Source organism: Penicillium brevicompactum (genome assembly GCF_028827555.1).
Source record: "Penicillium brevicompactum strain IBT 35665 chromosome Unknown utg000001l_segment0_segment0, whole genome shotgun sequence".
Taxonomy (NCBI): Eukaryota; Fungi; Ascomycota; class Eurotiomycetes; order Eurotiales; family Aspergillaceae; genus Penicillium; species Penicillium brevicompactum.
In genome coordinates this window covers 2,260,564-2,278,805 of record NW_026623203.1, presented here as the reverse complement: position 1 = coordinate 2,278,805, position 18,242 = coordinate 2,260,564, and the positions used below count along the sequence as shown (strand labels likewise).

At 50.7% G+C, this 18,242-nt stretch overlaps 7 protein-coding genes across 7 annotated transcripts; 5 read left to right on the top strand and 2 right to left on the bottom strand.

The window, feature by feature from the left end:
- Positions 1 to 203: 203 nt before the first annotated feature.
- Positions 204 to 1,410, top strand: N7506_000621 (NAD(P)-binding protein; the record flags this gene model as incomplete). Its single annotated transcript, XM_056949917.1, has 4 exons — positions 204 to 220; positions 279 to 484; positions 543 to 857; positions 923 to 1,410. 4 exons carry the CDS (start codon positions 204 to 206, stop codon positions 1,408 to 1,410), a joined length of 1,026 nt encoding a protein of 341 aa, XP_056815832.1.
- Positions 1,411 to 1,991: 581 nt separating this feature from the next.
- Positions 1,992 to 3,739, top strand: N7506_000620 (putative metaphase-anaphase transition protein (Mlo2); the record flags this gene model as incomplete). Its single annotated transcript, XM_056949916.1, has 4 exons — positions 1,992 to 2,068; positions 2,118 to 2,172; positions 2,230 to 3,679; positions 3,732 to 3,739. 4 exons carry the CDS (start codon positions 1,992 to 1,994, stop codon positions 3,737 to 3,739), a joined length of 1,590 nt encoding a protein of 529 aa, XP_056815831.1.
- A 392-nt stretch (positions 3,740 to 4,131) lies between these two features.
- On the bottom strand, positions 4,132 to 5,731 carry ssn3 (cyclin-dependent serine/threonine protein kinase SSN3; the record flags this gene model as incomplete). Its single annotated transcript, XM_056949915.1, has 3 exons — positions 4,132 to 5,200; positions 5,251 to 5,404; positions 5,644 to 5,731. The coding sequence occupies 3 exons, from the start codon at positions 5,729 to 5,731 to the stop codon at positions 4,132 to 4,134; spliced, it is 1,311 nt and encodes a 436-aa protein (XP_056815830.1).
- A 393-nt stretch (positions 5,732 to 6,124) lies between these two features.
- Positions 6,125 to 7,621, top strand: N7506_000618 (putative MFS glucose transporter; the record flags this gene model as incomplete). The annotated part of the gene is made up of 2 exons (XM_056949914.1): positions 6,125 to 6,214; positions 6,266 to 7,621. The coding sequence occupies 2 exons, from the start codon at positions 6,125 to 6,127 to the stop codon at positions 7,619 to 7,621; spliced, it is 1,446 nt and encodes a 481-aa protein (XP_056815829.1).
- Positions 7,622 to 8,196: 575 nt separating this feature from the next.
- Positions 8,197 to 11,822, top strand: N7506_000617 (putative phosphatidylserine decarboxylase Psd2; the record flags this gene model as incomplete). The annotated part of the gene is made up of 7 exons (XM_056949913.1): positions 8,197 to 8,340; positions 8,413 to 8,457; positions 8,514 to 8,729; positions 8,776 to 9,187; positions 9,240 to 10,769; positions 10,836 to 11,587; positions 11,649 to 11,822. 7 exons carry the CDS (start codon positions 8,197 to 8,199, stop codon positions 11,820 to 11,822), a joined length of 3,273 nt encoding a protein of 1,090 aa, XP_056815828.1.
- Positions 11,823 to 12,650: 828 nt separating this feature from the next.
- Positions 12,651 to 14,493, top strand: N7506_000616 (Mis12-Mtw1 family protein; the record flags this gene model as incomplete). The annotated part of the gene is made up of 5 exons (XM_056949912.1): positions 12,651 to 12,849; positions 12,922 to 13,470; positions 13,534 to 13,704; positions 13,757 to 13,925; positions 13,977 to 14,493. 5 exons carry the CDS (start codon positions 12,651 to 12,653, stop codon positions 14,491 to 14,493), a joined length of 1,605 nt encoding a protein of 534 aa, XP_056815827.1.
- Positions 14,494 to 15,592: 1,099 nt separating this feature from the next.
- N7506_000615 (threonine/serine exporter family protein) lies at positions 15,593 to 18,087 on the bottom strand (the record flags this gene model as incomplete). Its single annotated transcript, XM_056949911.1, has 2 exons — positions 15,593 to 17,915; positions 17,963 to 18,087. 2 exons carry the CDS (start codon positions 18,085 to 18,087, stop codon positions 15,593 to 15,595), a joined length of 2,448 nt encoding a protein of 815 aa, XP_056815826.1.
- Positions 18,088 to 18,242: the final 155 nt, after the last annotated feature.

Here is an 18,242-nt window from a genome sequence, read left to right as displayed (position 1 = left end):
AAGTTGCAATTCTTTGTTCTAAGTAAATACGTGGTTTCCATTAAACGTACGTTTGAATTGTGATTGGATGTCTCTATGTGGGCGGAATGTATCTTCCGCAGTTCCTGTCATACAAGTAGATGGGGCCACTTGCCATAAATAGTGTTCGTTCTCCCTAGCTTCTTCTATTCAGATATCGAACCTACTTGGAAAAATTTGAAAGTATGGCAAGAGTGTTCATGTAAGTGATGATATTATCCCAAGACATAATATATCCATGCTGATATCCTCTTCTTGAGAACAGGTGCAACGGGCTACATTGGTGGGGATGTTCTGTCACAGCTCGAACCAAAGTACCCCGGGATAATATTCAGGGTGCTAACTCGTGACGAGCAGAAGGGGAAGCTTATAAAAGAGCAACAGCCAGCCGTTCAGATAGTGAGCGGAGATCTTAATGATGCAGCCTTACTACAAGAAGAAAGTGCTCAAGCTGATATCATCCTCCGTGAGCTGCTCCCGTACTAGACACCGCAGCCCGGAAGCTGGCTAACAGAGCAAAACAGATACAGCAGACGCAGCAGACCATCCCACTGCTGCTAGGGCAATAGCCGCTGGTGCTATTCAAGGACACACACCTGAACGACCAGCTTATTGGATACATACCAGCGGAGCCGGGATTTTCAGCTATCTGGATGAGGACGAGAAGAGATACGGACTGGTTGGAGACAAGGTCTTCGATGACTGGGATGGCATCCAGGAGATCATCAGCATTCCTGACCATGCCTTTCACCGGAACGTTGATAAGATTGTTTTCGAAGCCACTGCCAGCCATCCAGATGTTTTGCATGCAGCTATCGTGTCACCAACCACCGTTTATGGTAAGATATCGGATCGTTTTGTTCAATTTGAGCAAAGGAATAAAAGCTTATGTTTGTTGATACAGGCGTTGGCCGAGGGCCCTGTTCAAAACGCAGCAGACAAGTCTATGAGCTCGCAAGGACGACCTTGTCACGCAAGAAAGCTCCTTACATAGGAGATGGCGAATCGCGTGGATGTCATGTTCACATTCACGACGTGACAGACCTAATTTTGCGCTTATTCGACGCCGCATTGGCAAAAGAAAAGAGCCTCTGGGGCCCCGAGGCGTACTACCTTGCGGAGAATGGTGAACATAGCTGGAGCGACGTGGCGCGTTCAATCGCCAATATAGCAGTAGCGGAAGGCTACCTTACCGATATTGCTACTGAGCAGCTTGAATTTGAAGAAGCAAAGAGACAGGCGGGCTATGAAGCTGCTAGTTGGGGGCTGAATGTGCGTTCCCGCGCTATACGTGCGCGGAGGCTATTGCATTGGACACCAGCCGGACCAAGTCTAGATGATGAGTTGCCTGGAATAGTCAGAGCGGAGTGGGAGTCACTTCAAAAGTCTTGAGTGCAGGGTTGGGTTGGAAGGCGAGGAGAGTAGGGGATGGGCAAGTGCTCTATTGTGCCACAAGAGAAAGAGCATTATGGAAATTCCTTTCTTTCTTTCTTTTTACAGAGGCAAGCTCCTTTCGCGAATGGAAATATGTGTTTTCTACCGAATTCTCGGGCTTGTTGATATGATTACCGGTGTCAATTTGCATATCTGTGCAAAAAAGAAACATGAGCGGAAACTAGGATCTGGGTCAGTGTATGATAGTATCAAAGGTCTAGCTAGAGACGCGTTAGGTCCGTTGTTGAATGAGATTGGAGTACTGCAACAACTTTGATGACCAGACACAAGATGGATCAGTGATCCAAAGGGATTGAAAGATGGGTTAAAACCCATCAGCTTTTTGAAATCAAAAGATGCTTTAGAAAGCAAAGCCATCTCACAATCAGACGTTGTAGTAGTTTGAATCGCGGAGTGGATCTTCATTTCTGTGGGGAATTTATTCTGCCGGCAATTAAAGTTGTTGACCGGCGCGTCCTTCTTCCCTTGCCACCCCAAGACAACGAACCAGCCTTCATCAAGCGACACAAACAGAAAGAATGGATGCCTCTAAGCCCGACCAGATTGAGGGGCGCCGCGCAAGCTTTAGCTCACACAATTCCCAGACTGCCAAAGAGTACGGAGTGGCCCCAATGCCCACCTAGGAGCTAAGCTAATCGCGACAGGTTCATCGACTCCCAGCTCCAACTAGAGGCAGATGCGCGCGAGGCCTTGCCATATGTGAGTGATGCTGGTTCCCAGATGCGCGATGTGTACCGACCGAGCTAATCAGACCAGTCTTTCGATTCCTGCACATATGCACTCGGACCGTTGCGCCAAACCCTCTTCGCGTGCATCACCTGCAATCCACCACCCACGAATCCCAATGAGCAATATACTGCTGCCGCCGTCTGCTATTCGTGTTCAATCTCGTGCCACGGGGAGCATACCCTGGTAGAGCTGTTCTACAAGCGCAACTTTGTCTGCGATTGCGGAACAACTCGTATGCCCTCTTCATCCTGCTGCACACTGCGCGATGACCCAGCAACCGGAAAGAAGGGTGCTCACTCTCAAGAAGCTGCGCCGGGTAACACATACAGCCAGAACTTCCGGAACAAGTTCTGCGGCTGCGGCGAGCAGTATGATGCGTTTTCAGAGAAGGGAACCATGTTCCAGTGCCTTGGACTTGGAACAGTTGAGACGGGTGGATGTGGTGAAGACTGGTGGCATCCCGAATGCTTGATTGGCTTGTCAAGGGATTGGAACAAATCTGGCCCCAAAGACCAGGGACTTGGAGGTGATGCCGCTGAAGATGATGCAGATGAGGAAACCCCGCTTCCACCTGGGTTCCCCGCAGAGGATGACTTCCAACATCTGATCTGCTATAAGTGCGTTGATTCAAACCCTTGGATCAAGCAGTACGCGGGATCACCGGGATTCCTGCCCCCGGTAATGAAGAATGGTGGATTGCAGAAGGCAGTCAACGGGACCCACGTCAAGGACACCGATGAGCCTAAGCCAGAGGATTTAGTGAAAGATGAAAATAAGGCCGGGGAGATCAACACCGAGGAAAGCAAAGCCGATCAAAGTAAGGCCGAGGATCACAAAATAGCGGAGGAACCCTCAAAAAAGCGCAAAGCAGATGACGAGGAGCCTACCGAGACCGCACCCGCCCCAAAGCGATCAAAAGACGACAACACCGAGGAAACACAATCAAAGCCTACAACGCTGGAAACCCAACCTAAAGAAACAGCCAGCACAGTCACTCCTTCCGCCCCAAAGCACACAGCACTCCCCAAACCTACACCAACGGAATCATTATCTCTTTTCGCTACAGAGGACTTCCACAACCATCTATGCCGTTGCGCAGACTGCTTCCCTTACTTGGTTCCCCACCCCCAGCTCCGCGAAGCAGAAGAGACATACGAGCCCCCAGTCTCTGAGGATGGCGACGCTGATGGTGCCGCCAGTGCTGGAACAGGCAGCATATACGATCGCGGCGAAGCAGCGCTCAATGGCGTGGACCGTGTCCGTGCTATCGAGGGTGCAATGGCGTACAACCACCTCCGCGACAACCTGAAGGCTTTCTTGAAGCCGTTCGCTGAAAGTGGACAAGCAGTCAGTGCGGAGGATATCAAGGGTATCTTCGAAAAGCTTCGTGGCGACGACCAAGGGATTCAAGATGCCGCCAATCAAGCCTCCGACAATACCAATGACAAGGATGGAAGCAATCCACATGAACAAAGTGGTATGCGATAACTTCTCACCGGGCTTAGAGAACCGACACTGATGACTTCTAGGATACTGATCCCCTATTTTTCTCTGTTGTTTGTATGTTTGTATGATTTCTATGGACGGTAATTGAGTGGACATGTACAACAGCTTAAGGTTAGGAGATGGGAAGGAATTTGGGAAATAAATTGGAACTGGCGTGTTGGTAATGAGACCATTTTTATGAAACGAAAATTTGATATTACTCTCTTGGGCACAAACAATACTTGCGTGCTCTAGGTAGTGCCGCAAGCCTTCTACCTACATGTGCTCATATGATTCATACCTTGCAATGCCCGAGGTCAATAACATCAATCAATCGACAATCTAACTATGAACTGGAATAATCTGGGTATCGGCCTTCAGAACGCAAAAATTGATCCAACCATGCACAAAATAACCGTCAAGGAAATCAAAAACAAAAAGTCATCACTCCTTAAGTCGTTTCGAAGCCCTCATCAACGAGTCATCTGGCAAACCACTCCGTTTTGTGCCCGGAAGACTCCCGGATCGAATATCATTGTCCTCCTGCGTGACGCGACGATGTGGGTATGGATCATCGATACCCTCAAAGCAATTGCCACTTATGGGTCCTCCGTTCGTGAAGTACGGATGTTCAAGAGCCTGCTCAGCAGTGATTCGTCTCGTAGGATCATAGTCCAGCATCCGCGACAAGAGATTGAAACCGTCTGCCCCGGGCGTACCCGCTACTGATGTCGATGAATATCCACCATTCTTCAAGCAGCTTTGATACCAGCCTTCCAAATTTGAGCCGCGATGGAAATGCGTAGGCTGTCGGTGCATCACCACAGACTGAAGCGAAGAGTACTCCGGCATGGAGGTCAACCCGGGCCAATTTTCCTTAGTGGGCATGCCCAGGATCTCAACGATTTTCATCATTTGGTTTCGCTGGAAAGGCACTGTTTTCTTGCTATCCATCTTCGCTTCTTCGCCTTTGAAGATCGGTCGAAGGGATAGGAGTTCGGCGAAGATGCAGCCTACGGCCCACATGTCGACAGCGGGTGTGTAGTGGCGGCTTCCCATGAGTAGTTCTGGTGCTCGGTACCAGATTGTGACGACGACCTTGTCGCCTGAGAAGAGAGAGTTGAGGGGTTTGTAGAAAAGACGCGCTAGACCCAGGTCCCCAATGCGGATTGCGCCACTTGAAGTGACGAGGATATTGGCTGGCTTCAGATCACGATGAAGAACCCAGTTCGTGTGCAGATAGAGAAGACCGTTCAAAAGCTGGAAGAGGATAGAACGCACCATTGGGGCTGGGATGGCGTGGCGCTGGGGCTGAGTGTGGTGATGAATGATTTGGAGAAGGTCGTGTTCCGTGTATTCGAAGACCATGAAGATGCATTTATCCTCGAGGATGATTTCTTCTAGCTGTACAACATTGGCATGAGAAAGCTCTGTGCATAGTGCCATTTCTCGGATGGCGGATTGCGATAGACCCGTGTATTGGATTGTCTCGCCTTCCTTGTCGGGCTTGAATCTGGACAAGGTCAGAAAGGCATCGACCATCGGCATGGAAGAAGAGGTTACTTTTTGATGGCGAATTCGCCTTTTTTGCCGTTTTTGCCAACGGCCTTGTAGACTCGACCATAGGTACCACTGCTGATAAAACCAACGATGTGATATCGATCTCGGACCCGAACCTTGCTGGTGTACCCGCCAGGTCTTCTCGAGTCAATCGCCTCTGCCATATCTTAGTTAGCACATGCACTGCACAAGAGAGAAAAAAAAGCCCATGATCAATAGAACAAAACGACATCCATGCGACCGAATTGTGAATGAACAGCCTCGACAACAGCACAGGGAAAAAGTTACCACGAGAATAAGACCCCACCGAATTGAGGAGGGGAAAACCTTTGCCAAACATGATAAGGACAAAAAGGTGTGAAGCTCAGACGGACTTGCAGAGGATCATATAATTACCATCGACAGTAGCCTGGAGACCCCGTTTCAAGTTCCCAACTCTGGTTCGTGAAAGGGAACCGGAAGAGGGCGGATTGGTCAGACTCATTGGGCGATTATTCCCATTGATAAAGCACCGGTTGTTTGAGCAATACGACAGTGTCTTGAAATTCTAATAGATGATTAAATTGCCCGAATGTCCGAGTGTCCTTCTCAGCCCAGGATGAGGCCCCGGGGGTCGAGTCAACAGCGCTTAGTCAGATCACGGGGCCCCTTCGATAGCTCCGATGCGACGGGGCTGTCATTTCGAAGTTGGTGTATCTGAGAGTGATTTTTAAGGAAACCCTGGACGGCTACCTGAATTTGACTCAGACCAGTATTAGATGCGACCGTGAGTGAAGTATCCGGGTCGGTATGTCCTTTGTTGCCCTTCATACTTGAACGGTACCTCTTATCTTAACTCCGCGGCTCAACGTCATCTCTCCCCGTGAACACTTTCGACATGACTATGCCAAACCAAAAAGTAACGGCTTACCTGGTCTATCTGGTGTTCATTGTAACGCTAGGCCCATTGCAATTTGGCTACCATCTGGTAGGACAGTCACTCCATTCGGCACTTGGCAAGTACTAACACCAAGAATAGGCAGAGCTCAATGCTCCCCAAGCAGTCATTACGTGCAAGAGCAAAGGTGTTCACTCCTCAGAAATCAATTTTCATGGTCTCCCACAATGTCTTCCGATGAGCCCATCCCAGTTTGGCCTTGTCTCCTCGATCTACACACTTGGTGGTTTGCTGGGAGCTCTGACGGCAGGGCCCATCGCAACAAGATACGGACGTCTGCTGGCACTACGAGCGACAACGGTGTTTTTCATCCTAGGGCCCGTGGCAGAGACGCTATCTCCCAACATACCCCTTCTCATTCTAGGTAGGTTCCTTTCAGGGATCGGATCTGGGGCTGCAATAGTCGTGGGTCCAATCTATGTTTCTGAAGTCGCTCCTCCCAATGCTCGCGGCTTCTTCGGTGCTTTTACACAGGTCATGACCAATGTGGGAATCCTGTTGTCCCAAACATTGGGATATTTCTGGAGCGATGCGAATCTCTGGCGATTGATCCTCGCTGTGGCGGGAGTGATTGGGGCCCTCGAGTTGGGAGGGCTGTTCTTGGTGCCCGAGAGTCCTTCGTGGCTTGCAGAACGTAATAAGCTCGGCCAGGCGCGTCGGGTGCTTCAGCGGATTCGTGGTCCAAATTTCGACATCGATGTAGAAGTTGCGAGCTGGAATGTCTCGGCCGCGTCTGGCGAGGAAGAATCTTTGCTCGCCCCGTCGGATGACAGCACGCCCAGCAAGCCCGCAGTCACCTTTATGCAAGTTGTTTTGGACTCTTATTACCGCCCGGCTCTCATTGCTGTGGTTGGAGTGATGGTCGCTCAGCAGTTCACCGGGATGAACAGCATTGTCATGTACAGCGTGTCTTTGCTACAGAGCATTCTTCCTACGACCGCTGCCCTGCTTACCGTGGCTATCTCAGTCATCAATCTCGTGATCACGCTATTGTGTTCCCCGCTCCCCGATCGCATCGGTCGGAAGACATGTCTCATGCTGAGCGTTAGTGGTATGGGCTGCAGCTCCATTCTTCTCGCGATCAGTATTTACACAAGCGGCAAAATTCTCACCGCATGTGCCGCTTTGCTGTTCGTGGCCAGCTTCGCGGTCGGGCTAGGACCTGTTCCTTTCATCCTTGCTTCGGAGCTCGTTGGACCCGAGGCCGTGGGTGCTGTACAAAGCTGGGCCTTGGGAGCCAATTGGGCGGCGACGTTTGTGGTCGCACAATTTTTCCCCATTCTCAATGATGCCCTTGGGGGTCGCGGCAAGGTTTACTGGGTGTTTGCGGGCATGGCCGGGCTCTTTGGTGGCTTCATCTACCGATACGTGCCAGAAACCAAAGGCAAAGTCAATGCCGAAGAAGTCTGGGGCAGAACCAATCGACGACAGGATTAGATCAGATCATGAAACCGCTTTCCGTTTCACTCCCCATCCACTCTGTCCATAGCCAAGGTCGTTCTCACCGGGCATATTGCGGTACTGCGGTACTGCGGGGTACTGCATATGGTTCGCATCCAGTTTTTGTGCAAAGACTGTGACGCATTGGAATAATCAAGTTGTAATTATTTAGCAAACACAACCTTGGAATAATCCAGAGATAGGCATCCATTTTCCCAAGTACTTGGCCCCATACCCTTGGACCCATAACTGGCGGTCTGTCCCCGCTTCCACCCTTTGAACACCTGGGCATTTCCGTTGAGCTTCTAACGCCAATCCCTTCTGAAAACAATTCGCTTATGTGCTCTGCTCTTTTACTGTTCTGCCGTTTCGATCATCTGCTACTCTAGTCCTGAATACGTTAAATCCTCTTGCATGGGAGATCGACCGGGACTGGATCGATCGACTCTGGGGTTTAGAAGCAGCCACACTGCGAGCCTGGGGCTCTGACCTCCCCAACACTTATTTTTTCTCGTATTTTCTAGGTGCTCTACTTGCTTCTTTCTTTCTCCCTCCCACAAACCACATCCGACATGGTCCGGCTAGCATTACCCTCCCGATTGAGCTCGCACCTCTCCGCGCGGAGCGCGTCGTCAACTCCCGGCCAGAGCCGAAGCACGAGTCCTATGAGATCATCAGAGACTAAACCATTGTTACTAAAGGTCTCAGTGATACGGGTAAGTCATGGCATTGTCAGGTTGATTGTGTTTCGAGAGCTCCTGCTGACCAATGTCATTGTTTTTGTTTAGGGTCGCAACCTCGCCGCCAAAGACCGCGGTGGCACAAGTGATCCAGTGAGCGCACCAACCGCTAAGAACCCTCTCGCCAAGATTGCTTATACATGAGACAGTATTTGGTGATTACATTGGGAGATGCAAGGCAGTCGACACCAACAATATTCAAGACCCTGAACCCCGAATGGAACGTCTCGTTCGACATGCCCATTGTGGGCGTACCGCTGTTGGAAGGAATATGCTGGGATCACGATCGGTTTGGTAAGGATTACCTGGGTGAATTCGACATTGCATTGGAGGACCTGTTCGCCGACGGGCAACTCAAACAAGAGGTGAATGCGTACGCTCGGTTAAATGGACTTGTACTGACAGAATCAGCCTAAATGGTACACTCTCAACTCAAAACGCAAATCTTCCAAGAAGAAGGACAGCACTGTGTCAGGCGAAATTCTACTGCAGTTCTCTCTCGCCGATTCTGCGAACCCCGCCGCCACGCCGGCCGACATCCATCGCAAGTTCAAGAGACTGGTCTACTGCGCAGACGATGAAGACCAGATACCCCCTGCCGAGCTTGACGACATCGATAGAGATGATGAGACATCTGATGAGGCGGACGATGCTATTGGACAGGAACCGGTAGAAAAGCGTCGCCGGCGACTTCGGTTGGCTCGTCTGAGGCGCAAGTCTCTGGCAGCACGTGCATACCAGTTCTCTGGATCGGGGACCGGAGTGCAAGGTATTGTCTTCATGGAGATAATTCGAGTGACCGATCTTCCTCCCGAGAAGAATGGTATGAATTTTGCTTTCGTTGCCTGCGAATGTTGTTGTTGATGAATCTACAGTGACGAGAACATCATTCGATATGGATCCTTTTGTCGTGACATCCTTGGGAAGGAAGACTTTGAGAACACCTGTAATCCGCCACAACCTGAACCCGATATATAACGAGAAGATGGTCTTCCAAGTGATGCGACACGAACAATCATACACCATCAGCTTCACTGTGATGGACCGCGACAAATTCTCTGGCAACGACTTTGTTGCCTCGGCCGGCTTTGCGCTACAGAACCTAGTCCAATCCGGCCCAGATGCAGACCCCGAGACTGGTCTTTACCACTTCGTGGAAGATCCTGGGCAAGTTGACCCTACCACCAGTGCCAAATTTGGCGCGCGTTCTGGAGTCAGCCCTGCTAGATCTGCCATCAGTCCTTCGCATTCATCATCTAGTCTTTCCAGAATGGCTCGGCCAATTTTGAGAACCCGCAACTCTGCAACGTCTGTTTCCAGCCAGTCAATCCCGGAAGCACCGGCTCCGACTCTGCTCACACCCTCTTCTCTCCCATCTTCTCTCCCAGAGGAGCTGGACAGCTCTAGTACTTTACAAGTTCCCCCGACCTCCAACATGTATGACGGAGACTCCGCGCCACCACCCGATGAGCATGGCTTCAGAGCTTTCGAGATTCCTCTGATTCTAAAGAATCGAGAGCGGTGGGAAGATAAGCACTCACCGGTGCTGCTCGTCAAGGCCAAATATCTACCATATAGCGCTCTGAGACAGCAGTTCTGGAGACTAATGCTCAAGCAATACGATGCAGATGAAAGCGGTCGCATTGACAAGGTTGAGATGACAACGATGCTGGATACACTAGGTTCCACGTTAAAGGAATCGACAATTGACAGCTTCTTTGAACGCTTTAGCGCAGAAAATGAAGCCAACGATACGGAGGATCTTTCCTTCGACCAGGCAGTCATCTGTCTCGAGGATACACTCCAGACTTTACAGAAGAGAAACTCTATGGCCGGTTCTAGGGTTCCTCCCCTTCCTCCCTTGTCAACTTCTGGAAGCCAAGGAAGTGAGGCATCCAGCAGCGACGAGCAAACATCAGAAATCAACGCTGCTGCAGCGACAAATACTGACCCTCAAAGAACACAAATTCCAACTATCCCAAGTGAAGATCAAAGCTCGACAGACGAGTATCTCCAGCCTGATGATCTTGCAGATGAAAGAGGCGAGGAACACGTGGTGGAAATTCGCGAGTGCCCTCTTTGCCATCAGCCACGTCTCGCAAAGCGCTCTGATGCGGATATTATCACGCACATTGCCACTTGTGCAAGTCGTGATTGGCGACAGGTTGATAACCTGGTCATGGGTGGTTTCGTGACATCCAGCCAAGCCCAGCGGAAGTGGTACTCTAAAGTCATCACGAAGATCTCATACGGCGGTTACAAGCTCGGAGCCAACTCAGCCAACATTCTTGTTCAAGATCGCATCACGGGTCAGATCAACGAGGAGCGTATGAGTGTTTATGTGCGACTTGGAATTCGACTGCTATACAAGGGTATCAAGAGTCGAGACATGGAAAAGAAGCGGAGTATGTTAATATTATATCTGGTGCCTGACCCTACAGCACATTGCTAACCTTTTTCACTCTCACTAGTTCGCCGTGTGCTCCGTTCTCTCAGTGTCAAGCAGGGTCGTAAATATGATGATCCAGCCTCTGCATCTCAGATCCAGGACTTCATCAATTTCCACCAGCTGGACATGTCTGAAGTCTTGATGCCCTTGGAAAAGTTCCGCAACTTTAACGAGTTCTTCTATCGTGCTTTAAAGCCTGATGCCCGTCCATGCTCTGGTCCCAATGAGCCGAAGATCGTTGTGTCTCCTGCCGACTGTCGGTCCGTTGTCTTCGACCACATGAACGATGCAACTGGTATCTGGGTGAAGGGTCGTGAGTTCTCAATCGAAAGATTGTTGGGCGACGCCTACCCAGAGGATGCCGCTCGTTACCGAAATGGCGCTATGGGAGTATTCCGCCTCGCGCCTCAGGACTACCACCGCTTCCATATACCCGTGGACGGAATCATGGGCGAGCCTAAAACCATCGAGGGCGAGTATTACACGGTGAATCCCATGGCGATCCGATCTTCCTTGGATGTATACGGTGAGAATGTTCGCATTCTTGTCCCTATTGACTCCACTCAGCATGGTCGGGTCATGGTCGTTTGTGTTGGTGCCATGATGGTAGGCAGCACCGTTATCACCCGGAAAGCCGGGGAGAAGGTTTCACGAGCCGAAGAACTGGGCTACTTCAAATTCGGTGGTAGCACCCTTCTGGTCCTCTTCGAAGAGGGCATGGTCAACTTTGACAAGGACCTGGCTGATAACTCCAAGGGTCCTTTGGAAACTTTGGTAAGGCGGATACAAACCAACCGTGATTCGCAGATCGTGTACTAACACTTTATCCTTGTAGATTCGAGTCGGTATGTCTGTTGGACACAGTCCGGACATTCCCCAGCATGAGCCCGATATGCCCAAGAAGGCGGAGAACATCACTGCCGAGGACATGCAAGAAGCCAAGCGGCGCATCGAGGGTAGCCTGGCGCCTCCGAGCAATCCCTCCACCGTGCTCAAGACGATCGAATAATCTGTCACTGAAATATTTCCATTTGGGTTGGACAGGGCTCAACTCCCATCCGAAATTTCCACTGAACATATTGTTTTTCAACATCGGCGCCGGGAACCATTTGTACTCAAAACATCATAGCGTTTATCTAACAGCATTTGTGCATTGCGAGGAATAGGGAGCTGTAGAGGTGAGGGAAGTGAACTATAGAACTATACACAAAGCATTCTAGTCGCAAATCAATAGACATGTAGTGAGAAAATCGGTAGAGAAAGCTAGAAGCGAAGAGATGAAGAGTGAGATCGACGAAAAGAAAGCCGTTGAAGTATAGAAAGTCCCGAAACAGACTAGCGCGGTCCCCACGCGCCCGACCAAAACAACCGCGTGCGAGAATCCAACCCACTCACCGCACCCCCCTCAAGCCCGGCGCTCCCTTGCGTGTCTTTTTCGCGATTCTTTCAAGTCGCTTAAATTACTGTTCTACAGCTGCAGTTACGAATTGACGCGCGACCCGCGCCTAACATTCCGCCCGCGAGCCGACAGCCCCGACTGACACTTTCATTCCACACTCATATACATGACCTGAATCGATCAACACGCCATCTAGCCTGATAACTTTGTGTCACGCTGCTCCTGCTATACGGTACTTTCCAAGGGATCATTCCGAGTCGGGCATTTACGAGAACGCGACTCGCGCTTGTTCCACCAGGGAGCCTCTTCGAGCAGGGATAGTTAGCTGGGGAATTGGATCAAACGAGGCGAACAAGCAGCGCGGGATTCGGAGTGTTATTTTTGCCACTCCTGGGCTAAAGACCAACTGCAAGAACCCCGCGTGACGCCCCTCTTGACATGACAATCGCGGTCCTGGCGACCACCACGACCAAAACAAAGCGTCGCGAACCGCTGGGGACGATCACAATGGCCGCCCCGAAGACACAATCGCGCTCTGCGACGTCCGGCGGAACTGCAAAAAGCACCGCACGGCGCACGACGCGACTTAGCGCAAGTCAACAAGGCCTAGAGGAGATTACACATAAACGGAAGCCTGGTAAGTGACCGATTGCTGCGAGCGAAGCCGGAAAAATCTCTTGAGAAAACCGCTGATTTAGGTTCCTCATAGATTACGAGCAGGATGAGGACGGATTCCAATTCTCTCGAGTTCCGTCTAAGAAGTCTAGGCCATCAATTGAGGCAATTCCTGAAAATCCCGGATCCGACGTGGAAAATGCGCATAAGCCGACGCCGAAGAGAGGACGGCCGAAAAAGAAAACAGTCAACGATGCGGCTTCGAACTCAATCCCAGAGAATGGAACCCCCGTGGAACTGCCTACCAGGAGACCAACGAGGGGAAACGACAGACATACAGAACCGGAAGTAAAGGCGAAACCTGGCCGCCCACGAGCCCGCGGTAGCTCGGAGGGGTTGCCCGAAGCAAAGAAGTCGAGGAAAGGAAGGCCCCCAAAGACCAAAATAACTGAATCTAATGGATATAATTCGCCCGAGCAACCACCAGTGGGAACGAAGGTTGCTCTTCCCATGGCCGATACACCTGTGATACAGCGCAACAAGGAGTTGAGAGGTGGAAAAGGCGATAAAGGGAAGCGGCGAAGCAGTTTAAGCATGCGAGGGCGAAGAGCCAGTTCTTTGATTGACTCAGGGGCTTCGAATGGTGAGTTTTCGCACCTGAGATTGGTCACTGGACGTGAAGTGGCTGATACTGATTTCGTTTTAGCGTTGCCTCACCGAGAGGTTGGCACTGCAGATTTCTTCAAGCATATTGCCGATGACGGTCTTCCCGAGCCGCGGAGGATGCGCCAACTCTTGATCTGGTGTGCCACCCGTGCGATAGGGGATAAGCCAAAAGGAGGCTCAGACCCGGATGAACAAAGTGCACGCTTGGCGGGTAAGTAGAGAATGAAAGGTGATATGGTGAAACATGATCTGACATCTCCCAGCACGTCAAATCCAAGAAGAAATCCTCCGGGAATTCTCGAATAATCCAGATCTTTCGAATTGGTTCAGCCGCGAAGATCTCAACCCTCCAGCTGTGGTTGTGAAGAAACCGAACCCGCGAAACATACAGAACACGGACAAGATTAAGGAATTGGAAGAGCATATACAGAAGTAAGCGAGAGCTGAGGTGTTGTTTCAGGGTAAAGTACTGACCAAATCCAGACTACAAAAAGAGAGGCAGTCTCTTAATGCACTTCTGCGACAACCAGCAATTCCAAGCCTCAAACCAGATGCACAGCACGACCAACAAACGACGAAACCATCGCGTAAGCCACAACGCGATGAAGTCGACTCCTCCCTCCTCGACCCCTCCCAACAAACCATTCTCAACTCTCTCAACCCGCCCACTGAGCCCTCAGAAGGAGAGTCTTCTACATCTATCCGACCACCAATGACACCATCTGCCGTCTCAGGCCAATTATCAAGAATTACAGCCACTCTAGCACCAACACTGGATGCATTTGCAGCTGGAGTACATGACATCGAACTCTACCGCGCCTCCGCAGATACGGTTTCATCGCGAATACTCCGCATCTGCGCACAACGTCTCGAAGAGCGTGATGCTCAGAATACTCAACGCCGTCACGCAATCGAAGGCACGGAAGACTCGAGCCCGCCGCCAGTCAAGGAAGATCTGGGTCTTATCTTAGGCGCACTCAGTCGGGTGGAGAGAAGATAGAAAGCGTCCTTTTCCAGAATTGTATACCCACGATGATTTATCGTTTTCTTTCTTGTTTTTTTGAGCCCTGGACGTGATTTAATTAGCGATGAAAGGCCTTGTCCTTGTGGGCAGGGGATGCATTTACGGGGTCTGGCATTTGAATCGTTCAAGCTTGGTGTTTGGGGGTGAATTCAATCAATACCTGGTCGTGGACTTGGTGTTCGGTAGCGTAGTGCCTAATGCAAGATTTTTGATACATTCGGTCCTTTAAGTGAACTTTGAAAGAAGGAAGCAGCGGTGGCAGGGCACTCCCGCCCGACTTCTAGGCACATGGGTCGATTCAGCAGATCGCTAGGTAGAAGTAGGAAAATTGACAGAAAGGCTGAGATGAAGCCCTGGAGGATGCCCAGGTGGCCAAGAAGGCTCCAGGGCTAGCTCGAAAAAGTCCACTGGTTCCAAGGTTGGAAGAAAGGTTGCTCGATCTCTAATATCGGGGCTTCCAAGGTTTGTGTATGTAAAAGCAAGCCTTGGAAACAGAGACTGGTTACATGGACCATGGAAGCTTAAAAAGCTCGCGGGCAGAGAGCAACGAGGCAGCAATAGTAGAGGAAAGTCATGCTCTCCACTACATCCATGGACCAGGTGGCCTTGGAACACAACCTTGGAATCGAATCAAAAAAAAATCAATGTAAGAAACTCAATGGCAAGCCATATGACAGGGCGTAAATATCTGAATTTGGACGGTATATATAGCGAGCCAATACAAATGCAACGACAACGAGGACGAGAACAACACGACATGATTCACATTGCGCAGCGATTTTGTGTCCTTCAATGCCTCTGAATTTCCACTAATATGCACACCCGTGGACAGCATTGCAAAAAACGACTATGAAAAAGACAAACAAACAAGTAACTAGACACCAAGATCAGCTCCATCCATGGCAATTAACCACATAAGTACATGCAAGGGGCCACAATGATGTTGGTCATGACTCGTGAGAATCGTAGCTTCTTTATATCATGGATCTGACACGGCAAACAGAACGATGAACACAAAAGGGTTGTGATGACTACACCACCGAACAGACCTCGGGAACCTTGATAAGATACCAGCTTAAAAGCTGAAGAGTCCACTCCTCTTCTTGCCAAGAGGGTAGACCACCAAAGCAGCCAGAAAGAGGCCCACAGTGGTGCCAATCGCGACCTGAACCATGCCATATCCAATATCGAAGACAACGCCATAGCTTTGGTCCCTCGATTGATCCGCTGATCTGTTTTTGGCGGCATCGACAAACCCTTGCGTTCCATTGTTGACGACTGCGTATGGAGAACGTGTGATTTCTTCTGCAGAAGTTATACCCGAGATGAGGGAGCCACTTGCCGCGAGACCAGAAGGCACAAGAACAAATATTGCCGGGAGCATGGCCGCAGCAGCAAGTCCGTGTCGTAATCGGCTATAGCAGTTGCCCACGACACCAATGACAAAGGCACTTAGGGCATTGGAGACCTGGGTATTGGCGTAAAAGCGTTTGGCGCTCATGTAATTCACAACGTAGCCTGCCAGGGAGATGAACAACATGATTGGCATTTGTTTCCATTTGGCGCGATTGACGATGGCTAGACACACCGTGAACAAGATCACGAATGGAAATCGTTGAAGGTATTCGTTGCGGATAGGGCTGGCGGCACACGTGTACGCCGTTGTAGCCTGGGCGTCAAGGAGCCCATACACAGCGGTGCCGATGGTGATTCCAAATCCAAGGAATAGCGAGTATATGATGGCATAAACCATACGAACAGACCCGGCGATGATACTGCGTGACTGAAGCTCCAAACTAGCGCACAGAACCGTGTATCCAGGCAGAATCAGAGCGATTGAGGACTGGGCAAGTGCAGAGAAGCAGAAAAGAGGCTCTCCTTGAGATCTGATACTTCCAAACGCGCGGGCGAGAAAGGAGGTCAGAACTGCGGCGGAAATCTCAAAGACATTGGAGTACAAGCTCGATTTGGGCGACAGGATTAGCTGCAGTACTCCAAGGAGACACCCGAGCAAAAACGCGATAGGGATATCAATCGGTCGCGCGTTGAAGGCAAATGGTCCAACTGATGCGCTGGCACAGCCATGCGCAAAAATGAGGAAGAGAATGTGAAATTTGCTCGGCTTCCTCATTACCCCATCGAGTCGCGTCACCGCTTCCTCAACGCCAATAACGTCGTGAATCACCTCTTTGTAGATCTCATGAACATCGGCCAGCTTTCCGAGGTCGATGCCTTGACTGGAGCGAACAACCTTTACCTCTGTGGTGTGCGTAGATGCGTCATCGAAGGAAATTATCATGCAGCCAGGTATGTACAAAAATTGGCCGTCGATCTGTATGACCCGCGCAGTCATGCGCATGTACTCTTCCAGTCGATGCGTTGGAGCTCCGTACTTCATCAAGGCCCGACAGAGTCGGATCAAATACCGCTGGCGACACAGAAGTTCCGCAATATGAACGGTGATATAGATTTCGTCTTCGTACTGAGCTTTGCTGCGAGAGCCCCCGCCAATGCTTGGAATGGCGGCACCACTGCTGTGTGACCGAGTGAGCATGGCCAATGGAGAGCCAGAGTTGTGTTGAGACCCGGCCAAAGAAATACTGGACCGAGTAGAGGACTTGTCGTACCATCTCCTGTTCGGCTTCCAAATTGAGTCAGGAGAAAGCCCACGGCCACTCCACTCAGAGATGCTCCCATGTCGAGTGCGTCCATTTCGTCCTCGGTCTTGCGCACGACTTTGAAAGACATCATGAGGAGCGGTATGATTGGGCTTGTCATATAGCTTGAGGATGGACGAGAGAACGCCTCCGCGATAATGCGAAGGCCGCTCAGCGGATTCGTATGAGTCCCTATCCTCACATGGTGTGATGTGACCGGAGTCTAAGCCCGAGGAGGGAGGACGAAGGCGGCTCAGAAAGTTCAGGTCGCGAGGGGACATTTGATGGTCTAAAGATTGGGCTTGAGGGGAGTGCGGTGTTGATCGCCCGTCTAAGATGTCCGCTTCATATTCATCAAGTGAGTCTTCGAAAGGTTGTTGTGTTTTGGGAAAGCTGTTCACTGGAAATTTATCCCCATCTCCTGTCGGATTTGGCTCTTTGGCGTGCGTAATATCAATTGATGACGTTAAGGAACTTGACTTCGGAGATTTTTGGGTGCACTTGAGAAGGGATGCAAATCCGTGGGCCCTTTCATGTGCAAAGCAGATGGCTCGCCCCTTGTCATTTGTATGCTGGGCCCCACGCTCCCCTCCAGCGTCCGGAAAGCTGGGTCTGGTGTTGATCGTCAGGTTGGTGACATCCACTGATGCGCTAGTGGGCTCGCCATTCGGTAGGGGCGCCACTCGGGAGCTTGGGGACGTCTTTTCCTGGATACCTGGAATGTTGACTGTGGGAGGTGGTCTTCCCAGTAGCTCCCCCTTCCATCCAACCGGGATTCAACCACGGACCCGCCAGTGGACTCTCTCAGGTTGGATTCGTAGGCAAATTGAACATGATTCGTGCTTTTCAGAATGCTTGCATTCCGACGCTTGCCCTGTGCACCTTCGCAGCTCAGTCTCCGCTTCCGAGACATTGACTGTTTCTGAGAGATATCACAAGGTCGTGGCTTTAATGATAAGGGCTCTGATATGTTTGAAGACCCTTCCGTATTAGGTGCTTGAGGGCGGGAGGTCGGAAGGTCAAAATAGCCCCCCCGCCATTTCGGTGTAATCTTCACCCAACAGGACT